At 39.5% G+C, this 25894-nt stretch overlaps 1 protein-coding gene across 4 annotated transcripts in view; it reads right to left on the bottom strand.

The window, feature by feature from the left end:
• Positions 1 to 25894, bottom strand: part of LOC135083885 (uncharacterized) — a 65338-nt gene that overhangs the window by 33663 nt on the left and 5781 nt on the right. For 2 of the 4 annotated variants that reach the window (XM_063978633.1, XM_063978636.1), the window contains exons 4-6: positions 24468 to 24567; positions 20993 to 21127; positions 3416 to 3642 (exon numbers count right to left, since the gene is read on the bottom strand). In XM_063978633.1, coding sequence (XP_063834703.1) covers positions 3416 to 3642; positions 20993 to 21127; positions 24468 to 24567 — 462 coding nt within the window. The remainder of the gene's footprint in view (positions 1 to 3415; positions 3643 to 20992; positions 21128 to 24467; positions 24568 to 25894) is intronic. The other 2 variants (XM_063978635.1, XM_063978634.1) reach the window with 2 other exon arrangements.

Genomic DNA, 25894 nt, shown 5'->3' with positions numbered 1-25894 from the left:
TCTATGGCTTTTTTGTAACTTTTTGGACTTTAAATAAAAGCCGCCATTATTAAAAGCCATTTTATTTATATTTACCTCAAAGATTAATGTATTTCATTTTATTAATAGGAAATTGTCGTAGTTTTTTAATATCCGGTATCCGGCCGGATAGTGAGTTACTATCCGGTATCCGGCCGGATAGTAAATTTAGGCCGGATATCCAGCCTACCGGATAGTTACCGGATATCCGTTTCATCTCTAATAAAAACCACCTTTTATAGGGGCATTTTTTGGAGAAAATCAAATAACAAAAAAAAAAATACGAATTTTTTAAGCAGTTTTTTTTCAAAAAGTAATATTCTTTATTATTTGTTGGCATTTTCTGGGTATTTTATGTATTTTTTAGTATCGCCTGTTATTTAGCATTATTACTTTTTTATTTTATCAGGATATATCTCTTAGTTTAAAAGTTATTACGTTTTCTTTACAATAAATAATTGAAAGAAATAAAAATGTATAAAAAAAATCTCAAAAATTTTTTGTCCTCTTTTTTGTCGATAAAAATAGGTCTAGTTTTAGAAAGAGTATAGCAAAACTCACACTGTATAGCAAAAAAGCCTTCTTCGATAAATGGGATATTCAACACAAAAAAAAATCAAATCGGACTAGGGTATGCAATTATCGAAACTTTCCGATAAATTAATCGATAACAAAAAAAAAGAAATACCTACATATCTAGGAGGACTGAAAAGAAGAGTTTTGCATAATCACATAAGTATTGACTTGTCGAAAAATACCTACAAATGTAACAGAAGTGAAGTATGGACCAGCGTGCGGCGCCGGTTACCAAATGAGCGACCAGCGCCGGCTGCCAGATCAGTGGGTGCCGGCTGCCGAATCAGCGACCGGCGCCGGCAGCGGAGGCACTCCCTATTCCTTAACATGCTACTATCCGTTCGCTTTAAGTTTGCCGCTGGCTTATGACGTCACTCGAAAGGAAGTGTCTTTAACTTTATACTGATTGATAGATTTTTTTTTCTTCTATTTTTTTTTTAAATTTTATTTCAGTGGACATAAAATTTACTGTTGTTGCCACAATCTTCGAATTAAAGTGAAGTTGTTTAATATCTTCTAAGTACCTCCGTGTTGTTTTTCAAAGTTTTTAAATAATGTAATTTAAGTTTAAGTTTATGTTTTAGTATGTATTTGAATTGATGGTGGCGCCCTCTTGCAAATGTCTTATTGTTACAACAACAACTTCTTCTTCTTTTGTTGATGGCGGTGAACGTATCCTTTTTCGCCAAATTTTGCTGAAACCCGTATGTGATGGTGGCTCCCTCCTGTCAGCGTCATGGCTGAGACGGATATAGTTCCAAAAATTCCAAAATACTGAACTGTCCTATCCATGACATTGACAGCGGGGCGCCACCGTCAATATCGGATTGCTGGTTACGATTTTTGCCATGTTGGAAACCATATAGTTGAACGATGGTGGCGCCCCCCTGTAATTGAGTTTGGTGTGACAGTTCAGCGTGGGTCATCTATAATGTTGGGCATTATCTATTTACTTTTTTTTCTTTTAATGATGTATTTTTTATTTTGTTTTTTCTCTTTAGTTTGTTTTTTTGTGTATTGTCTCATGTTTGTTAATAATTAATTATAGACGAGTATTCCAGCTCTTTCCAAAAATGGTCACCGCAGAAAAACAGTGTCATGTTCTGGGTTTTATTTACCACTCCAGAGCATGACACACGGCGGTGGCCAATTTTGGTTCTAACTTGTACTTGCTTTTTGTTATCTGTGTGTTATATTTTAAGTTGGAACCAAATAAATTTTCGTCTTTCTTTCTTTCTTTAAAATATTTTTTATTATTATTCATAAATATTGTGTATTTGCGTAAAATAAGACACATTAATTGCGCTTAATTGCGGTTGGGGGAGGGGACGCGCATTCCACGGACGGTCGGACCGGAAAACTTAGCGCGAACGGGAAGTACAAATGATTTAAAAGGGACAATATTATTTGATCCTCTAAAAACTAATTGATCTTTTTTGTATGTGCACTTTTAAAAATAAATGATGTTTTTTATTATATTTTATCTTTATATTAATTATTGGGTCTATAATAGTTGATCTACGGATAAATTATGAATGATCTTCATTAAAGGTAACATAATATTTATGTTTAACATACTCTTTTAATATTTGGTAAACAAAAATAATATTTGATCCTCTTTTTTAGTTATTGATCTTTAATTTTGTTAATTTGATGATTTTTATATCAAGTTTGCCTTTTAATATTGATCACCTAATAAATACATTTCGATCTATGTATAACTTAACTTTAAAATATATTTGATCTAACAAAAAACATTATTGGTTAATATTTTTAATTAAAAAATATTTTTTAATTTACGCGGTACTTTGTGGTTGAGTGACAATCGTTCGTCATTGGTTACTGAGTTGGCCAAGGGCTTAGCGGCCAATAAGCAAGCAGAATGGTACATTGCCATGTTTGTTTAAATTACAAGCTTTGCTTAGTTTGGGACTAGAGGCGCTATGTAAAATAATTTCTTACTTCTGATATCCCTGAACCCGACATCATAATTTTTACCTCTTTATTTTTTTCAAATCGCAAGGTTGATTTTCTCTTAGTATACCGATCTCGACCGTGATCAGTGACCATAAAGTCATCTGTCAACGGGTCGATTAGACACGATAAAAGCACTAAACGATATTTGTTTACTTTTAGTGCGACATCGGGTCGTAAGGACCTGATAAGTTTTTTTTTTCCAAATATTTACTGTGTTTGACGAAACAATTGCAAAACAATATTTATATTTCGTACTACTGAAAAGACCGAATATATCATCCCGCACCAACGCATCCAGCACCTAAGGTCAATTTGACCCGATAACGCAGTGTGAACGTGTTAAGTATGCTTTTTTAATAAAAGAAAATCTTTAAACATCAAGTGCCTTTAAATGGTTTCCATCCTTTGACTACAACTTAATAAAAATAAGTACCATAACATAATTATTTTGAAGATTATTTGATTTAGACAAAAAATAATTTATACAAATCGAATTATTTAAAAAAGTATCACAATATTGAATATTTGGTGCTCATTTCTTTTATTTTTGAGGACCAACAAGTAACGATCAGATATAATTTTTACATCTCAAATTTTTTTTGCGTATTTCAAAAGAGGTTAAAATATCGATCGATTTCATTTATTTTATGTCTCAAAGAAAGAGGATCAATCATTAAAATAGATGACCATTTAGATTTTTTTATTTGCCGTTTTTGCTAATTTAAAAAGATCATTTAAATACATGCCGATTTAAAATAAGTTTAATTGAATAAACAGATGATGCTAAATCGCCACTGGTTCGGATCTTAGACTATAATGCTAAAAATTAAATAAACATGCTTACCGGCCGGTAGTACTTGGTATGCCCCCACCCCAGTGCTATCGTTTCTGTGCCTGGCGCCGTAAACTTCTTCATGAAGTTAACTTGTATTGGTGCAGGCTGATACGAGCAATACTTAAGGTACACCGGATCATTGAAGTTGTAGGGCTCGTCAACCTGGGCCACGCATATGTCTCCAAACATATAATAATGATAATTATAACTATTAAGTATGTTACTCGGTTGGAAATCTAAAAAATATCAGGAGTAACCATTCAGATGACATAATGCGGTTTTATGTAATGTTTTTCTTTATTACGATGGGTGCCTGGAATAAAGCCTCAATAGCCATAGCAGCAGTTTTCCGATTAAGTGATTTTAGTAAACTGCGGGTCCCTATACACCTTTTGAATTTTTTCAGAATTTTATCTTTCGAACGGCCAACCGGCTGCCTGATTTACCAAAAGCACTATGGATATTGAATCGTTATTCCCATTCATCATTTAAAATTTGTTGACCGGAATAATCGTGCCATATACAATGTTAAAACTTTTATTTAAATCTTCTACAAGCAAACGGCTATTACTGTATCCTTCAGATCAGCGCCCGAGGCTGCAATACACTATTGCTGTTTGATTAATTGCACACTTTTTACCGGAATAAAACCACAATGGACTCTTACGGGACCGACTTTCAATGTATGAAGCGGTAATATGTATTTCTACCTTTTTTAAAGTATATTCTAAGCACTATAACCTTATGCACATTAAATGTTACTCCAGAAAAAATAACGCATCGTTTGATATACAGGGTGTTAGATAAATGGGTATATGAGCCGACACTAGCCCATGTTAACATGGGCATATAAATGGTATGGTGAAGTCAGAAATTTGATATCATCATTTAATTTTTTTTAATTTTCATAAAAAATAAATTTTATAAAATCCGATTTGTATGAAAAATAAAATAATTAAAATGAAGATATCAATTTTCTGACTTCACCATACCATTTATATGACCATGTTAACATGGGCTAGTGTTGGCTCATATACCCATTTACCTAACACCCTGTATACAAACCGTTTTGATACGCCTCGTAGTTTAGAATTATTCAAAATTGACACTAAATCTCTTCTCCTGCAGGGCTAAGATGCGCGCCGTGATAAACTGCTATCGCGGCGTTATATCGATTTTGACGTCACTATATCGTTTTATCTACTGGCGCTAACATGGCACCCCGAAAATTATCATGTCATCTGTCAAAATGTGATAGTGATAGATTTGTTTTTTTATTTGTGATAAACCTGGCAAGCCCTAACATGAAGCGCTAACTATATCATATTTTGACATCACGATAGGATAGGATGTGGTGTTTTTATCGTCCTCGATCCTTGCCCACGATAGCAAGACGATAGGAGATTAACTTTTTTGCAAGCTACTTTAACTCTATTTATAATGGTAAATGACATTTTACGACTAATTTGAGGCTAGTAAAATTCAAAGAAAGGAATCTAGCACCTTTGTGATACTTTTATTTCTAGGTGGAAATTGAGTTCTAGTTCAAGAGTTTATCAGTGTGAGGCGAATATTGCGACAGTTTATAATCGCTAGCTGCAAAATCTTAGTGCTCCCACAGTCCCACCCACATATTAATTATTACATTACCTACCTTGTAAAATAACCATTACTTACCTACTTAGGTAGGCAGTCAACAGTACATCAGACAATACATATTAAGTTGCAAATGTCGTGAGATACCCCACAGTGTTTAGCTTGATTTAAGTACCTACTGTTATCTGTACATAATCTTGTAAAATTATTGAAAATGGGGCGGAATGTGGTGACCGAGCTTCTTGTGTCTACATCAAACAGTGGCAAGGTCATTGTCAGAAATTAGCATTGGGTGGGATGTGTAATCAAACTTGCTATAATAACAATGAGAATAAATGAATTTTACTAATTTTATAACTTGATGGTGATACCATACATACATTCCACATTACTATCAATCCTCCATGTGGTCTTTTTTAAGGGCTTTAATGTGACAGGATGATAATCTTGTACAATTTATTCCATTATAATAAATTTATCATCATCTCAGCCATAGGACGTCCACTGCTGAACTTAGGCCTTCCCCAATGCTTTCCAAGTTGCCCGATGGGACAGCAAGGTTCTGGGGTGGAGGCCGGGTACCGGAATACGCAGCGTGGGACGTCCACCCACAAGGTGGACCGACGACATCATAATGGTAGCAGAAAGGCGCTGGACGCAGGCAATAAATTCATTATTGCAGTGTAATTTCAAAATAATTCAACCATTATTTACAAAATCTTTATTTGGAAAACTTTTGTTTTACAATAGCTATTTATAATTTCAAATACAAACAGAATTCCATGAATTGGTTAGCCTAGCCAGTACCCTTGAAGTTTTTCTTGCTGATTGTTATTGTAAAGGACAATGGGCAAAATGGTACCCGGCTCCAATAGATATGTGTCTAGTATCGTTTGAAAGGTCTTACCAAGATGAACAACTTTTACTATGACCACCAGCCTCAGATCTGGTTGTGTACGAAGATATACATACTTTTTTGCAGAATGGTACCCGGCTCCAATAGTTATGTTTGTAGTGTCATTTGAGAGGTCTTACCAAGACGAACAACATTTACTATGGCCACCAGCCTCAGATCTGGTTGCGTTCGAAGATAAAGATACTTTTTGTGTAACCTAAGTATCATACAGTATGAAGGGGGACGCGCTAGGGGCAGGGCACCGACGAGATGGTCGGACGCGGTGAGGAAGACGGTGGGCGGGAGTTTGCATCGTGCGGTCCACACAGCTTATGACCGCAGTCTGTGGAGGAACACTATCTGTGGTCGCGATCCTCATCAGTGAGGGACCGAGGAAGAAGAAGAAGTATCATACGTGTCCATCGTATGGTACTTAGGTTATGCGAGGCAGGAAGGGTTTACTGCTCCAGCATCCTTCCTTAACTCTATAATTATTGATGGGGACAATTGTGAAATAAATATTTTTATTCAAAGAAGTTACCCCCTTATTAATAAAAAGTTACACCTAGGAAGAACCTTGGATTAAAATGACATTTCCATACCAAATGACAATTTAAACCAGAGTTCAACTAGGGTGTAACTTTTATTAATAAAGGGGTTAAAGTTTTATTTCTTCTTAAGGGTTTTATTATGGGTTGCTAAAGCGAATAAACCCACAAGACCCAATAAGTCCACCTACAAGATGGACCGACGACCTCATAAAGGTAGCGGGAAGGCGCTGGATGCAGGCCGCCACCAACCGGCCATTGTGGAAATCATTGGGGGAGGCCTATATTCAACTGGACGTCCTATGGCTAAAATGATCATGATGATGATTATGAAAACGAATAAAGGGCTAATAGCTAGGGTAATTCATCGTAGGTATAATCCTTTCCTTTTCAATGCTTCTTTTAGTTATATTAATAGATTGTAGTCATAATACATACTCGTATACATGGATGATTGTGTTATACTTTCAATATAATACTTAGTGGAATTACTGCTTTCAAAACGTGAATTAGAACTGGCCCCATAGCAGACATTTTCCTACATCTAAAGGCCTTTTAAAATATATATTGGTTATGGCTATTGGAGCGGGTACCACTTTCCATACATTTTTGCCCATCATCCTTTTCATGATAGTGAGCAAGACTTGATTATGTCTGCTTTAGAATGAAATAATCACTCATAATCCCACACTTCTTCATCCACTGTCTGAAAAAAGAAAGAATATTATTTAAACACAATTATAAATATTACAATTACATAAACAGTTCATAAATAGAAACATTTACTTAATCCTATTTGTATTTTAAGTTTACATACAAAATATTGATCACAGTATTATTACACGGTGAAAGAACTATGTGAAATAAATATAGGAAAGAAGGTGAAAGCTTATTTGTAGGAATAAAGATATTTTTCCTTTTCTCCGGTGCTGTTACTTATGAAAATCAAGATGTGCGGAGTATAGCTAATATTTTAGACTTTAGGTACTTACTTTGCTACTTATGAGTGTAACTTTATTTCTCAAATCTCAATAAACTTTCTGACTGCTTCATGTAAGTTGAATAATTACTGTAAACCTCGCATTATGGGGTAGGTAGTGGAGTTCGGTTATTCTTATTATTTTGAAGACTTCATTCTTTAATACTATCGGTATGATTAGGAATTCTTCATTGTTTTTCTTTAACTTGGTTATCTCTTCGTTTGATATTTTCCGTACTTTAGAAATATTAAAAATAAGACTGGAAACATAAAAATACAATTTTAAAAACACAAACAAATACAATCAAGCAGTCATGTAATGTCAACAAAATTGACATAACTTTTTTTTAATGACGTTCTCACTGCTTTAAGATATGTGTTTTTAGCCGAATTAGTAGCAGAAATGAACGAGATTGAACGAATGAGCTAAAATATTTCAAGGTTGGCCAACATAATAACGCAATTTTTTCTTAATATGGCAACAATTCGGTTATCACGCGATAGCGGTCGATAGACTTTTCTATCGATGGTCCCATGTTAGGGAAAATGATAAAATTATCTACGTGATCGAAAATTGTCTTATCATATCATGTCATTGTCGATGCGCGCATCTTAGGCCTACTGTAAAATTGTGTTTTGTCGATTGTGGCTTTATTCCCGGCACCCATCGATTATAGTCCAGTCAATAAAGCATTATAGATGGAAATCCGTGGAACACAATTTCTGACTTCGTGACTTTATTTAGACTAGTTAGGAGGTAAACGTAGTAAAAGTCTCCGCCCTTAGCCCTTAAAGGTGCCACTTTTCGGTTTTTCGGAAACTATGCGTCCTAGTGACATGACTACTATGAACCAAAAAAAGCTTATTCACTTTGCTACAGGTGAGACAGTCAAGTTTTTCTATATCTTGTATAGTTTTCGCGACATCTGCTCTAGAAGGTCTGTAATATTGGGAATTTTATTTTTGTCTTACATGTTCCCATCATGAGAAAATCGACTATATCAACATTGAGCAAATTTTAATATTCTAGACATGCGGGAGCACATTATCAGAGTAAACAAATGAGTAGTAGGTAGGTCATCTTCATAGAAACGCACGGGCGCGGGGTTCGTATGTGGTTTGTATGAGAGCGCGCCAACACGTATAGCGGGGATTAGCGGGGAGCCAGTGTGGTGAATTTTGTCAGTGTGTGCGTGCGCGCCGCATACGTATATTGGCGCGCTCACATACAAACCGCGCTCGGTGCGTTTCTATGAAGATGACCTACTCATTTGTATTTACTCTGTTTCTACTAACCACGGACAATCTTGTGTTTTGTACTAGAGATGAAACGGATAGTTGTTTGGCCGAATACCGGATACCGGATATCCGGCCAGCTGCTAGGCCGGATAGTCGGATATCCGGCGGCCGGATAGTTGGCCCATTGTCTCGTTGCATGTCGTGACGAGTTTAGCGTCGCACAAGTGCTTCGAAGGCGATTAGTGGGTATTAGTAGACTAGACTAGTCACACTTTTCGAAAATCGAATCCGTCCGAATAGAATGTCAGATTTTGCCACTTGTCTAGGGGACAGATTCTGATCAACGGGCGATTTCGGTTGCTATCGTGCGTGATTGAATAGCGAAAATTAAATTAGTTTAATTGTTGCGTAATCTGACTGAACTGCATGCATCATGTCATCAAACCATCAGTGAAAAAAAAGATCGCCTTTTTTATTTGGCAATATTTCGACACTAACAGATATTTACTATTTATGTATTCGTCATTAGAGTGAATAGCCCAGAAAGAGAAATTCGTTTTTTGAAAGACCTTAATATGGCTTTTGTAACTTTTTGGACTTTAAACAAAAGTCGTCATTATTATAAGCCATTTTATTGATATTTACCTCAAAGATTAATGTATTTCATTTTATTAATAATAGAAAATTGTCGTAGTTTTTTAATATCCGGTATCCGGCCGGATAGTGAGTTACTATCCGGTATCCGGCCGGATAGTAAATTTAGGCCGGATATCCGGCCTACCGGATAGTTACCGGATATCCGTTTCATCTCTATTTTGTACATTGGAATACGATTGACACTTCGGATAAAATAAAGGAGTTGTGATGTTGATAATTCTGCTTGTTATTACTCTGTTTTTTATTAAAAAGAATAAATATTATAATTATAAAAGGTCTTTATTTTGCGACAGTCAATCGGCAATAAAATTAGCTAAGAACCCAGTTCATCATAGACGCACCAAACATATAAGTGTAAGGTATCATTACATTCGAGAAATCGTATCGAGTTTGAATGTAAACCTTAACTATTTGCCTACTGATAAAATGTTGGCTGATGTGTTTACGAAACCACTAGGTCGTATTAAACATTGTATGTTCACAGAGCAATTGGGTGTTCTGTAAGATGTCCTGGTTATGGGAGGGTGTTGGTCTTCTTCCTCGGTCCCTCACTGATGAGGATCGCGACCATAGACTGCGGTCATAAGCTGTGTGGACCGCACGATGTAAACTTCCGCCCACCGTCTTCCTCACCGCGTCCGACCATCTCGTCGGTGCCCTGCCCCGAGCACGTCTGCCTTCCATTTGTCCCAAGATAATTTGTTTCTCCAGACAATGCCTTGGAGACCGCATAATGTGTCCAAAGAAACAGAGGGTACGCTTTAGGCATATAGCGGAGAGCCGCGTGGTGATGTTGAGCTCTTTTAATATGGACTCGTTGGTTCGCATGGCAGTCCAGGGTATGCGGAGTAATTTCCGCCAACACCACATCTCAAACGCATCGATCTTACTGCTATCGCGGCTTCTCAGGCTCCAAGTTTCAGCACCGTATATAAATATGGAGAATACCAGGGCTCGGACCAATCGTATTTTAGTTGTACGACGAATACCTCTGTTCTTCCAGATCTTATCTAGGTTCGTCATAGCACTTTTGGCTATACCGGCTCTTCGACGAATTTCACCGGTGCAGCTACCATCACAAGTTATCAGCGATCCAAGATATACGAATTCATCGACTTTTTCATATCCATCGAGTGCGTCGGTGTCTGGAAGTACTTGCGCTCTGTCTACCACCATTATCTTTGTTTTTGAATGGTTGATCTTAAGACCGAGCTTGGCACTTTCAACTTCAATTTTCTTCAGAAAAGTTGCCATTTTTACTTCACTTGACGCAGCTATAGTCGTATCGTCTGCATACCTCAAATTACTAACCCTGCGACCGCCAACTACAACTCCGCCGTCCCAGCCTTCAAGTGCTTTCCACATTAGTATTCCCCTTACAGATTGAATAATTTCGGTGACAGAATGCATCCCTGACGTACGCCCTGTTCTGTGTGGAAAGACTTTGATTTTTGGTTTTCCAATTCCACGAAGCTTGAGCCATCGAGATCCAGATTCTGAATCAGAAAAGTGAGGTGCGGAGGAACACCCATTTCCACAAGCACATCAAACATCGTTTTCCACTGCACACAATCGAACGCTTTAGCGTAGTCGATAAAGCACAAAACCAGTGAGTTGTTGAATTTGCGACATTTCTCTATGAGAATACGAACATTCAAGATTTGTTCGCGAGTGCCCTTTCCTGCAACAAATCCGGATTGCTCACTCGGTATCTGGTGATCTACAAATGATGATAGTCTCGTGTTAATAATGCGAAGCATAATCTTGCTTGCATACGACATAAGAGACAGCGTTCTGTAGTTTTCGCATTTTCGCGTGGAACCTTTTTTGTGCAGAGGAACAACAGCAGATTCAGTCCAGTCATCTGGCTACTGGCCTGTTCTCCAGATCTTATTACATATCCGGTGAATGATCGTTGTTCCTTCATTTCCCAAGCGCTGCAGCATCGCAGGCTCGCAGCTGACACACCATCAGGACCCAAGGCCTTATGTTTTAGTTTTTTAATGGCATCTTGCACTTCAGAAAGCATTATATCTGGTTCTCTGTCGTGTTCGTCCCATCTTCTTTCAACACTATGACCCTCTTTATCCCGGTAGAGTTCGTAACAATAGTTTCTATCTAAAACGTCTTCCAGTTCCGTCAAAGTGTTGCCTCTATTGTCATCTACTATCCAACTCTTCGATTTGAAGGTACCAGTCAGTTGTTTAACTTTAAAGAATAGGTCTTTCGTTTGCACTTTGTCAACATGTCCCTTGTCTCTTCGCGTGGACCTTTGGACGTGCGCATGCAATTGGTTATAGCGGTTTATCTTACTTTCTGTGTCAAGACCTTCACACTTAAGCTTCTTCCTCTCCTCAATGAGCTGCCATGATTCCTTACTTATCCACTCTTCCTTCTTCTTTGTAGTTTTGAATAGTTCCATACTCTTTTTCGCGGTTTCTAAGATTATCTTCTTTAAGACGTTCCATTCTGTTCCACTAGAGTCAAAAGGGTCCCATTCCAGTGATTTGATCTTAACATCAACTGTTTTGTGAAAATGGTCTAGAGCTGGCTTATTAAGAAGAATAGCTTTTTGGGGTTTAGGTCGAGTACTTTTGAGGCGAAGTCTGAAGTCAGCTATAAGCAGCTGATGGTTACTACCGCAATTAGCGCCAGGGAGAGTTTTGGCATTGGTAACTGATGATCGCCATCTAGACTTGATTGTTATAAAATCTATTTGGTTTCTATGGCCTTGTGGAGAAGTCCATGTGTATAATCTCCTTGGATGGTTTTCAAACCAAGTATTCATTACAGACAGCTTATTTTCTACGCAGTATTGAAGAAATTTATCGCCTCTGTCTCATTTTGTTTACCTAGGCCATAGTCTCCGATAACTGTGCCTTTCAGTGGTTCTCCCACAGTGCAACCGACTTTAGCATTCCAGTCACCCTGTATGATAGTTACCTCCCTAGATGGTATAGTGCTCATTAAGGTATCAAGGTTAGCATAGAATTGGTCAGACACTTCCTCGTCCGCCTGAGATGTAGGTGCATATTAGGGCATGAATATCGGAATCTCGGAATCTCGTAATATCGGAATCTCGGAATACGAGATCCGATATTACAATTCCAATATTGAGCGACCCAATATCGTAATATCGGAATCAGATAAAAGTTTTAATTGAGATTTTAAACAAAGCGTTTAAATGCGCCACAACCTGCCACAAAGCCCAAAGTACTTTTGACAAAGACCAATGATTTTCTCATGTCTCTCACCATCACTTTTTGTCCCACTGCAAATATTTTATTTAGTATATTTACTAAAGGACAATGGGCAAAATGGTACCCGGCTCCAATAGATATGTGTCTAGTATTGTTTGAAAGGTCTTACCAAGACGAACAACTTTTACTATGACCACCATCCTCAGATCTGGTTGTGTACGAAGATATACATACTTTTTTGCAGAATGGTACCCGGCTCCAATAGTTATGTTTGTAGTGTCATTTGAAAGGTCTTACCAAGACGAACAACATTTACTATGGCCACCAGCCTCAGATCTGGTTGCGTTCGAAGATAAAGATACTTTTTGTGTAACCTAAGTATCATACAGTATGAAGGGGGACGCGCTCGGGGCAGGGCATCGACGAGATGGTCGGACGCGGTGAGGAAGACGGTGGGCGGGAGTTTGCATCGTGCGGTCCACACAGCTTATGACCGCAGTCTGTGGAGGAACACTATCTGCTGTGGTCGCGATCCTCATCAGTGAGGGACCGAGGAAGAAGAAGAAGAAGTATCATACGTGTCCATCGTATGGTACTTAGGTTATGCGAGGCAGGAAGCGTTTACTGCTCCAGCATCCTTCCTTAACTCTATAATTATTGATGGGGATAATTGTGAAATAAATATTTTTATTTAAAGAAGTACTACCCCCTTATTAATAAAAAGTTACACCTAGGGAGGACCTTGGATTAAAATGACATTTTCATACCAAATAACAATTTAAGCCAGAGTTAACTAGGGTGTAACTTTTATTAATAAAGGAGTTAAAGTTTTATTACTTCTTAATGGTTTTATTATGAGTTGCTAAAGCGAATAAACCCACAAGACCCAATAAGTCCACCCACAAGATGGACCGACGACCTCGTAAAGGTAGCGGGAAGGCGCTGGATGCAGGCCGCCGCCCGCCACCAACCGGCCACTGTGGAAATCATTGGAGGAGGCCTATGTTCAACTGAACGTCCTATGGCTAAAATGATCATGATGATGATGATGAAAGCGAATAAAGGGCTAATAGCTTGGGTAGTTCATCGTAGGTATAATCCTTTCCTTTTCAATGCTTCTTTTAGTTATATTAATAGATTGTAGTCATAATACATACTCGTATACATGGATGATTGTGTTATACTTTAATTATAATACTTAGTGGAATTACTGCTTTCAAAACGTGAATTAGAACTGGCCCCATAGCAGACATTTTCCTACATCTAAAGGCCTTTTAAAATATATATTGGTTATGGCTATTGGAGCGGGTACCACTTTCCATACATTTGTGCCCATCATCCTTTATGGTTAATTTAACTTGTTCTAAATCAATTTTAGGACTTGCCGTACTTGGTCTTAGCAATAAAAAACGACATCTCAACTCCCTTGCAAACATTAATTGGACTATGTTCCATTAGTTCTGCGTACTATGTGCCCTGCCCATTGCCACTTCAGCTTGCTAGTCCGTCGGGCTATGTCAGCGACTTTAGTTCGTAAAGTGATTCGATCTCGTAAGGAAACACCAAGCTCTCCTAAGCACGCTGTGCAACTTTGAGAGGCTACGTTTCCGAGCCGTATATCATCACTGGTAACACACACTGATTGAAGATTTTCGTCTTTAAGCACTGAGGTATTTTGGACGAAAAGATGTTATATAGTTTCTCGAACGCTGATTCGACGATTTACTGCTTTCTCGAAATTGCATCTATCTAGCTAATTTTGTTCGAGGCGTCAACAATATCGAGAATCGAGCTCCCAACCGAACTTGGTAAGGCGCAACATGGACTTTCGACATAAGCTTCATTTTGCCAATATTCATCCGAAGGCCTACCTGTTGGGAGACTCGATTAATGTCTTCGAGCATTGTGCCAAGGTCGTTCAGCGATTCTGCCATAGTACGCAAAACTGACGACAGCCATTTGCCAGCATGGTTCTGGAGTGTAGGCCACGTACTGGAAAGCGCAGCGTAGGACTTCCATCCACAAGGTGGACCAACGACCTCATAGAGCTAGCAGGAAGGCGCTGGATGAAGGCCGCCACCAACCAGCCATTGTGGAAATCATTGGGGGAGCCTATGTTCAGCAGTGGACGTCCTATGGCTGAAATTATGATGATGATGGCCCGTGGTTTTGTGAGTTGTACATCGATAATCAAAAAGGAACAAATTACAAGCAAGTTTTTTACCACTCTCTACAATTTTTGTAACAATGACATGGTGACTTGAATGACACTACAAATCGTATCGCCAACCTATTGGTTGAAGGGTAATAATTATCATGAAGGAGTAAAAGTTTGTTTCATACCTGTGATTTTACAAAAACACTTATATTCTTTGCTAGTCCATATTGGCCCATTTTCAGTAACCAAATGCAATGGATACCCATTACCCATAACCAAAAATGGTTTTAAATACTTCAATTTTGTATTTTAACATGTGCTGTTTTGTACCAAATTAAAGATTTTTATTAAAATCATTATTTTACTGTATACAATCCAAAATTGTTACGAATATAACCAAATATTCAATTTATAGCACATAAACTCAATTCCGATAATTAATATCGGAATTCCGATATTGACGTCTAACATCGGAATTGAAAATCATCCGATATTACATGCCCTAGCTAGTGCATATACCTGAATTATATTTATTGGTACAGGGCTGGCATCAAGTTTTATCGCAATCATTCTATCATTTGGAGTTACATAACCTTTGACGGTATTCTGTAGAATCCTCGGCACATTAAAGGCCACTCCATTGTTACTGTGATCTTCGGCTCCGACGTAGTAGGTACATAGTATTGCTGCCGCTAGTGATAAAATGACCACTCCCTCGTCGATGTATCTCACTGAGACCCAAGATGTTAATATTGCATCTATCCATCTCTTTTTCCACTTCCAACTTGACTTGGGCTTTAGAAGCCCTCTAACATTCCACGTCCCCAATCAAAGATGCCTACGTAAAGGGGCTTTCCGCACTCCTGTACCCAGACCAGTAACATAGTTTCCACTTCCTGCCTGGTGATCCGCAGTCAAGGGGCCGGTAGCATACTTCACACCATGCAACCCGGGATCACAGTGGCACCGAGGGTCAGTCGGGTCACATGACATCACACCTGTCTTTTGGGAACTTGTCATCATGTGGTTTTCTTGGGAAACATAGTGCAGTAGTTTCCCGTTGCTTTCTGCACCAGACATTTTAGAGGGCATTTAAACCTCAAGGCCGCTGTAGCCTCTTCTGACCGGTCGCCCAGCCAGGTGTATGGTTATACCGCCACTGCTCGGTCGCCAGAGCCTCGTCCGTTATCCAGCAGGGAGCACCGCGATAGTTGTGATTCACCATCGCCGCCGGCTAGTCATACTACCGACGCGAGCAGGAGATCAAGATGTTATTACAGTTCTCCCCTTACTCCCCTCCCCTTAAAAGGGTGTTGGTAGAAACCTAATTTTTACTAACCACGGACAATCTTGTGTTTTGTTCATTGAAATACGATTGACACTTCTAATAAAATAAAGGAGTTGTGATGTTGATATTCTGCTTGTTCTTTAGGTATTGACGTCCAAAAATCTACATGTCTGACCTATAGACCAAATTTCAACCACTTCCAGATGACCTTGAAGGTTCAAATTTGGCATCCAGATAGGTAGGTAGTTGTGTAAATACAAAGGAACAAATAAAAAACCAGTAAATTTTAACATTTCACAGGTGATAGATAGATTTTAGTGTTCTAAATGTCGTTTTTTGAACGTCAATACCTTTTTTTTTTATGTGGAAAAAATGCATAAAGCTGCATACCCGCCGCTGTGGTCATGGCGACGGGTTATGTGGGGCTCTCCCCGCCGGAAGGGCGGGGCCTACCCACTAAAATAACCACGAATGTCCATCTCTCTGAGCATAGAGGAAGTACCGGTGTAGCGAGGCCTTGACCCGATTTCTGCCTATGCCCAGTTTGTCCACGATTGCGGACCCATCTTTTGACCACGAGGACATCTTTTATGTGGCGCTATTGCGCTCTCCACCATCTTGTATATACATACATATGTACAACCCGTAATTATTTACAATGGACATATGTACACATTGTATACATTATTAACACACACTATATACAGATAAAAATTTACAACTATTTACAGCTGATGCCAACTGACAGGTGTAAAGAGCCCATCAGCTGGTATACGCTTTCCAACTCACTAGCAAAATTAATAGAGTTGGCGACGCGCAAAAACACGCCGTCTCTGACCTAACCTCCTACGGCGAGCAGGGTCAGCGAGGGGATCGTTCTCCCTGGCTCTCTCAGCCGCTTCCTTCTCTGTCATAACCTCTTCGCAGAAGGTCTTTGCCGCATTATAGCCGAGATCACTGTCGACAATGGCCTTCACCAGTGCTGGCAGCGTTACGTCACGTCCTATGGCCGCACAGAGCCGAGCTCTATGCGGCGACCATGCGGTGCACACCTCGAGTGTGTGCTCCGCCGTATCCTCCGGGTTGTTGCAGTGGTGGCAGGCAGCGGATCCCTCGCGGCCGATACGGTGCAGGTATTTACCAAAGCAGCCATGCCCGGTCAACACCTGCACCATCCGGTACGTGAGACCCCTGCGCACCTCCAACCACTCTCTTAAATAGGGTTGTAGAGCAGCAATTGTGCGGTGACCTGCACTGGGCTCTTCCAACAATTCTGCCCACTCTTCCAAAATCCATTCGCGGGCCTCCTCCCGCCAGTGCTCGATTTCGCGGGGCGCTGGGGGGTTACCACTGCGCTTTGCAGCAGCGGTTCGGTGGTATACTTCCGCCAGCACCTTGGCCTCGAGCTCCCAAGGAGGAGTACCCGCGAGGGCGCATGCCGCTTCCCGGGAGACCGTGCAGTACGCTCGGACCACCCGTTTGGCGACTGTGCGTTGTGGTCTTCTAAGTGCCGATATATTGACTCTACACAGGGAGTCTACCCATATGGGGGCGCCGTACAGGGCTATGGATCGTACGACCCCTGCAAACAGTCGGCGGCACCCCATATGCGGGCCTCTCAAGTTGGGCATTATTCGACACAGTGCGCCAGACACCCTCAAAAGTTTTGGGGTCAGAGCCTTGAAGTGGGCCTTAAAGTTCCACCGGCTGTCGAGGACTAATCCTAGGTACTTCATGGTCGACTCGACACCGATGGAGACGCCACCCACAACAATCTCGGACCCCACAGGTGGCCTTCTCCGCGGCCCGTGAAAACAGATGGCCTGCGATTTATTGAGGGCCACGGTTAATCCAAGGCGTCTTATCCTTTCAACAATCTGTGCCACTCCCGCCGTGACTCGAATAGCGGCCTCACGATACGTCTTGTCTGTTGCTACCACGAGTGTATCATCCGCGTAACAAATGGCCTTGACACCGGGCAGCCGAATATCACGGATGGCCCAGTCGTAGCCGATGTTCCACAGGAGAGCCCCAAGGACCGAACCCTGTGGGACACCGCACGACACTGGCCTCCCACCCCAGCCATTAGCTGTTGGAAATGTCACTTCTCTTCCCGCTAGGTAGGCACGAATTATAGCCTGAAGGTACAGAGGAACCCCATGATGTTTTAAGGCCTCTTCTATACAGCTATGGGGAAGGCTGTTAAACGCGTTGGCGATGTCTAGGGACACTGCCACAACGCTCCCCCCTCTTGCTACTTCCTTTTCCGCTATGTCCCTCAGTTCAGCTATAGCGTCAAGGGTTGACCTACCCCGGCGGAAACCGAATTGGTTAGTCGACAAATTCGGGCCAGTTCCATCTAGGTGTCTGTTTAGACGGACAGCAATGACGCGCTCAAAAAGTTTTGCCGCCTCATCCAGCAGAACAATGGGCCTGTATGCTGATGGGGAATCAGCCGGCCGGTCGTCTTTTCTCAGTAGGACGAGCTTCCCCGTTTTCCACACTCGCGGGAAGACTCCCTCCCTTAGGCACGCCGTTAACAGAGTGCGAAAGCGCGGCTCCATCCCGTTCTTAAGGGCAAGCACCCACGCCTTCCCCGGAATTCCATCGGGGCCAGGAGCGGTGTTCTTAGCTTGTAGGCGTAGGATAGCCGCCCCTAGCTCTTCCGCGCATCCCCTGCATCTGCCTGTGCCACGCTGTGTCTGACTGGCGGCGTAAAATCAGACCGGACTTCAGGGAAGAGGGCTGCAACAACTGTGCAAAGAAGGGTAGGATCCATGCTGGTGGTGAGTGGGGGAGCCCGTATGCGAAGCTTGTTCATAACCAGCTTATAGGGTCTCCCCCATGGATCCTGATTCAGGGTGGAGAGGAGCTCCTCCCAGGCGGCGTTTTTAGCCGCCCCTATCGCACCCCGAAGCTCTTTTGAACGTCAATACCTAAATTAACCGTTTGAGGTATATTTATGAAATATGAAGAACACATAAGCCAAATTTGAAGTGTTAATGCATAGTAGTTTTTGAGTGATGAGGAGTCAAAAGTGGCTCCAATTGGTTCGTCTAAATATACGCTCGGCGCAGTTCCCTCCCTGGAACTAGGCTTAACATGCTCCCGCTTGTCTAGAATGTTTGCTCAATGTGATGATGGGAACATGTAAGACAAAAATAAAATTTCCAATATTACAGACCTTCTAGAGCAGATGCCGCGAAAACTATACAAGGCATAGAAAAACTTGACTATCTCACCTGTAGCAAATTGAATAAGCTTTTTTTGGTTCATAGTAGTCATGTCACTAATCCTAGTGCATAGTTTCCGAGGATTAAGCGAAAAACCAAAAAGTGGCACTTTTAAACCCGCCTCTCCCCGCCGGCTCAAGGGCTAAGGGCGGGGACTTTTGCAATGTTCACCTCCTTTACTAGTCTAAATAAAGTCCCGAGGTCAGAAATTGTGTTCCACGGATTGCTCTCTACACCGTCGTTATAGCATTTATTGACTGGATACTGGCAATAAACAATTATTATTTTAAAAACTAAACTTTAAAAATTACTTATCTATACCACAGAATAATAATAAGTACTCTATACTTATAATAAATCTGTGGGGAGGTCAATTCTGTAAGTACATAAAATATATTTTCAAAATAACTATCAGGGGGTGATTAGTGATCGATACTGATGCCAATAATGCAATCAGTAAAATTTTTGTCTGTCTGTCTGTCTATCTGTCTGTCCGTCTGTATGTTCCTTAAAGAAACAAAAACTACTCGACGGATTTTAACGAAACTCGGTACAATTATTCTTCATACTCCTGGGCAGGTTATAGTATACTTAGGAATTCCCACGGGAACAGGAATTGCGGGAAAATCCTTTTGTATGAAAAATCTAAACCGCTTAAGTTAGACGCTTGAAATTTGGCATGTAGATTGTAGGTACCTTAGTAAACTAAAAGTTTAGTTACAACAAGTGATTCCCGTAATTCCTACTAGAACGGAAATTAGCGGGAAAATCCTTTTGTATGAAAAATCTAAACCGCTTAAGTTAGACGCTTTAAATGTGGCATGCAGGTACCTTAGTAAACTTAAAGCTTAGTTACAACAGGATATTGCAAAATTCCCACGGGAACGGGAGTTAGCGGGAAAAAACATTTGTATGAAAAAATCTAAATCTAAACTTATAGTTTAGTTACAACAAGGAATTCCCGAAATTCCCACGGAAACGGGAATACGCGGGAAAATCCTTTTGTATGAAAAATCTAAACCGCTTTAGTTAGACGCTTGAAATTTGGCATGTTGGTACCTCAAAAAACTTAAAGCTTAGTTACAACAAGGATTTCCCGAAATTCCCCCGGGAACGGGAATTAGCGGGAAAGTCCTTTTGTATGAAAAATCTAAACCGCTTAAGTTAGACGCTTTAAATGTGGCATGCAGATTGCAGGTACCTACCTTAGTAAACTTAAAGCTTAGTTACAACAGGATATTGCAAAATTCCCACGGGAACGGGAGTTAGCGGGAAAAAACATTTGTATGAAAAAATCTAAACCGCGTAAGATAGATGAAGGAGGTAAAACGAGATCCACGCGTACAAAGTCGCGGGCGGCCGCTAGTAATAAATAAAAGTGTTATTTACAAAATAAAATTTCACCCCCAGCGCCGCGGAATGGTGCCCAAAAGGCTGGCAGCATTACCACGTTGTAAAGAAAGAAAGAAAGAAAAAATATTTATTTTTTCAGCTCCTCCAACCTCCAGCATTAAGCCAGTTTCTGGAAAGGTTATTATAGTACCATAGACTACTTCCATACGGTGTGGTGGGTTATATTATACAGAAGACTGAGGAGTATTAAGTTGCCCCTTGCTTGGCGTTCGATCGAAGGCCTTCGATTCGATTGAGACTCGGGCAGTGCTCTCCAGTGGTGCGGTACATCGAAATGCTGAAGTGTAGGCTTCTATGAACAGTTTTATCGATTAGGCGTTTTTCGGCATGACATAAATGGTCTTAAATACTACCCTTATATTATATATAAAAGTTCTTACCCGAAGGGTGAACAATAAGAATAATTTTTTTTCGTGTTTCCATGATGCATTTATCCAATGCCATAACGTTTGCGTTGACATATCTTCTGTATCCTGCTATAGCATATACGAGTTTACCGTCTGTAACACAGGTGGCTAAAAACATCGATAATAGAGTTAAAATTTAAATAAAAAATATCATTACCCATTAAGTCTCATCGGTCCACCTTGTGGGTGGGCGTCTCACGCTGCGTTTTCAGGTACGTGGCCTCCATTCCAGAACCTTTCTGCCCCATGACATCATAAAGATAGCAGGGAAGCACTGGACGCGCAGGCCGCTACCAATCGATCAACATGGAAAGCATTGGGGGAGGCCTATATTCAGCAGTGGACATAGGCCTTCCCCAATGCTTTCCATGTTGAAAAAATTAGGGATTGATGGTGAAAACGTGAGACTATTAAGTCTCATGCCCGTGTTCACCATCAATTCGTAATTTTTAACTGACCCCTATGGTAACATATAACAGGAATTTGTTTTCAGAGGCGTCACTTAAAAATTAGGGATTGATGGTGAAAACGGGTATCAGTCTTGCAAACCGATGCGAAAAATATCAAGTAGGTACCTACACCCAGTCGTTAAAATAGGTTAAAGTTAACCACAGAATTGGATTCTTCTTCCTCAGTCCCTCACTAATGAGGTCCAAGACCACAATCGAAACGCAATAAAAAGTTTCAGAATCAGATCAGAATTTTTATTTGCGTAAAAACATGGTATCTTAAGCATGGTTTATAAAGATGTTACAGAAGTCAGTAGTGCACACGTTTCGCTATTACAAATAGCATGCATTTAACTAAAGTAATACCCCGCTTTACGCCAAGGATACGATCCGGAAAAAATCGCGTTAACTGAAATTCGCGTATATCGAGGTAGGTATATGATTAAACATAGGCATAATTTATTTTTTATAGAATAGAATAAAATACGAGTCAATAAATGTTAAAACACGACTGCTAGCCGAGCTAAACACGACGGAACAAACGAAACGAACGAGGGAATCCCCATAGAACAAAGTCGTAGGACGCGGAATCCCCAATTTTCAAACAGAATGTGCATAGGTAACGAGGATTCAGGCGACCAAAGAGAAGTTGATGACTACAATTATGTTTATACACATTCTTTCGCGTAATTTGAGGCATTTGAACGCGAAATTTTAAATTCGCGTTATAGTGAAACCGCGCAATACGGAGTCGCGTAAAGCGGGGTATTATTACTGTACCTATGTCGCAATCCGCATTTTCTACTCTCAAGCGAGTCAAAACCTACAGGGTACTTCCCGTGAACTCAGTCTTGCAGCCTTACTAATAAAAAACCGGCCAAGTGCGAGTCGGACTCGCGCACCGAGGGTTCCGTACAAACCTGTGGGTATACAGGGTGGAAACGATAAGTGATCTCATTCGATTATTTCTAAACTATACAAGATATCGAAAAACTGATTACTGATCCTGAAATTGCTTCACGAGCTCTGTTGGGAAGCCATCAGCGCGCGGGAGGAGACGTGCGGGTGGCGTATGATGACTATCGTCACCTCGGGCCGACAGCGTCATCATCGGCTGCGCTCGGTTCACACACTCGCCTTGGGACACCACCATCGTCGTCGCACGAATACCGTGTATTCTCATAATTTCTTGTAATTAGGTTGGCGAGAATTACAGCACCTATTTTTATACAGGGTGGAATTTTGTAATGCCACCTGCAGGGAAAGTACTCTTAATACTGTAGATAGGAATTTTTACTGAAAGAAAACATTCCTTTATTTTTGACTAGCTTTCCGCCCGCGGCTTCGCGCGCGTGGGCTACATTATCTACATATTTTACGGAACCCTATTTTTTCCAAAATAAAATTTAGCCTATGTTACTCGTGGATAATGTAGCTTTCGAATGGTGAAAGAATTTTTAAAAACGGTCCAGTAGTTTTTGAGCCTATTCATTACAACATTTACAACCAAACAAACAAACAAACAAAGTTTTCCTCTTTATAATATTAGTGTAGAAAAGAAAGAGATCTGCATTCAAAGATATTCGAAAATTCACTATCATACCATACAATTTACTGTAAGTAACATAATTAAAATAATTTAACATTTCATGGTTTTCCTTTCATTTGATTTATCAAGTTTGTTAAAGAGATTTCATCCTTATACTAAACCCTAACGATCGATGTAATAAAAATACAGGGTGTAATTTTTTACAGATTTTAGTTGGTTCGATTCCCGGGTGTGGTAAGCATATTTTTGGAAATCTTTGAATGCAGTTCTATTTCTTTTCAAAAATAAAGGAATGTTTTCTTTGAGAAAAAACTTCTATCTACAATACAGTGTGAGTCACGTTAAAGTGTACATATGAAAATAGATGAAACTAGACCTATTTTTATCGACAAAAAAGAGGTAAATTTTTTTTGCGATTTAAAAAAAAAAATTTGAATTTTTTTCTTCCAATTACTTATTGTAAAGAAAACCTAATAACTTTTAAACTAAGCGGTATATCCTGATAAAATAAAAACAGTAATAATGCTAAATAACAGGCGATACTAAAAAAATACATAAAATACACAAAAAATGCCAACAAATAATAAAAAAATATACTTTTTGAAAAAAATCTGCTTTTAAATTCGTGTTTTTTTGGTTTTGACCAAAAAAATTTTGACCTCTTTTTTGTCGATAAAAATAGGTCTAGTTTAATCTATTTTTATATGTACACTTTAACGTGACTCACACTGTATTAAGAGAACTTTCCCTCCAGGTGGCATTACAAAATTCCACCCTGTATAGTCCGCTATTTTATTTATAACTAATATTTGTTAGGACTCTAACAAGCTCTTTCAAATAATATAAATAAATAAGTTACAGAATTAACTGGATCTATCCAAAAATTCAATGTTTTCAGCCAGATAGATCCAGTTTATTTTATAAATTATTATTGGTACCGTTGGATATAGCTCGTGGAGCACTTTCAGGATCAGTAACCAGTTTTTGGATATCTTGTATAGTTTAGAAATAATCGAGTGAGATCACTTATCGTTTCCACCCTTTATACTTTGATTTTGTTATAGCTTAAAGGTAGGTAGATATTTTATAGACCTGAATATTTGATATGAATTTCAATTTAGTCGAAGTGAAATTTGGCGAAAAGTAATTTGGCCAAACGGAAGGATACCATTTAATACCTCTACGCGTTAATGAGGAAAGGAAATTGTTTAAAAAATATACTAACTAGATCTCGTTCAAACCAATTTTCGTTTAAAAAAATACAGACGACGGCACGTCAACGTAAACACTGTGGCGTCTTATTTAGTCGTCATAAATGCGATTTTGCAATAAATATAGCCTGATTTTTTTAAATTTTATCATTCTCTTTTTATTTTTATAAGTTAGAGGGGGTTTACTGCTGTTCATAACTACAAACTTTAAAATTAATTAACTGTTTGTTTGTACTTACCAGATGTGATAATGTACTTGTGATGTATGATTGCTCCCCCACATGTCCACCCTTTGTATTTATGCTCTGGCGGAACTTTCCAGTCCTGCAACAAATATACCTGAAAGCAAGAATTAAAGGATGATGACAATTTTTATATGAGCTTTACAGAACTTTTGTATTTATATTAGGTTATTATGGATCTATTCTATGTATAGAATGACTAGCAACTAGGTTTTTTTTATTTATGACAAGGCAGGTATATGACCGCAATCGCACCTAGTGGGATGCAGTCTAGGATGGTACATATCTTCCCTGTAAGTGCCTATTCACTCTCGCCTTGAAAAGTTTTCAACTTCATAATAAAAAAAATAATCTAAGAGTAGGCGCACCGTTGATTTTTCGTCGGCCGATAGTTTAGTCGGGCAGTTGATAAGTATGGGCATGTATGGGAGTGCGCACACTACGCCGATTCGATTTGGCTGGCTAATTAGTTGAATGCGATTCCCAACTGCCTTCCAACTAAAGTATCGTCCAACTATCGGTCGATACCTTGATCAGTACGGCGCGGCGCTTCTCTACGCGCGCACACACTGGCCGATTTTTCGTCGTCCAACTCGGCCGATAGCTTCAGTTTGCTCCGCGTTTTTGGCGGGAAAGGTCGTCATTATAAAACATTACCGAACTAATTTATTACTAATTAATAGATTACTCTCGATTTCACTTTTTCATGATAATTTCCCTTTCATGTCCTAAGTACTAATATTGAAAAAAATTTATAAATTTGAGCTGATTTTTATTAAACTTTTTTTCTTTGTTGTATCAAACTGAATTTCATGCAGGTGAAACCGCAGGCATCAGTTAGTTAAGTATAAAAATATTATAATATTTCTGGGAAACATTCCACGCGACTGTCAGATCTCTTCAACAGCTTTCTATCGAATTAAGCAATCGGCCCGATTTTAAATCGGCGGTCTGCGCACCCACCCCCGATTCAACTGTTTAGTTGGATCAGTGTGCACATTGAGAGCCCAACCCGACTAAACTATCGGCCGACGAAAATGCAACGGTGTGCGCCTGCCTACTCTAAATATACAGTGTGAGTCACGAAAAGTATACATATGAAAAAAGATAAGAAACTAGACCTATTTTTATCGACAAAAATGAGGTCAAATTTTTTTTGAGTTTTTTTTTCAAATTTTTTATAGAATTTTATTTCTTCCGATTACTTATTGCAAAGAAAACGTAATAACTTTTAAACTAAGAGGTATATCCTGATAAAACAAAAACAGTAATAATACTAAATAACAGGTGATACTATAAAAAAATACATAAAATACTCAGAAAATGCCAACAAATAATAAAAAAATATACTTTTTGAAAAAAATCTGCTGTTCGCGTTTTTTTTTGGTTATTTGATAAATTGCTCCAAAAAATGCCCTATAAAA

Source organism: Ostrinia nubilalis, chromosome 24 (genome assembly GCF_963855985.1).
Source record: "Ostrinia nubilalis chromosome 24, ilOstNubi1.1, whole genome shotgun sequence".
Classification (NCBI taxonomy): Eukaryota; Metazoa; Arthropoda; class Insecta; order Lepidoptera; family Crambidae; genus Ostrinia; species Ostrinia nubilalis.
The sequence above is the reverse complement of the archived record's forward strand: the minus strand, read 5'-3'. Positions and strand labels throughout refer to the sequence as shown.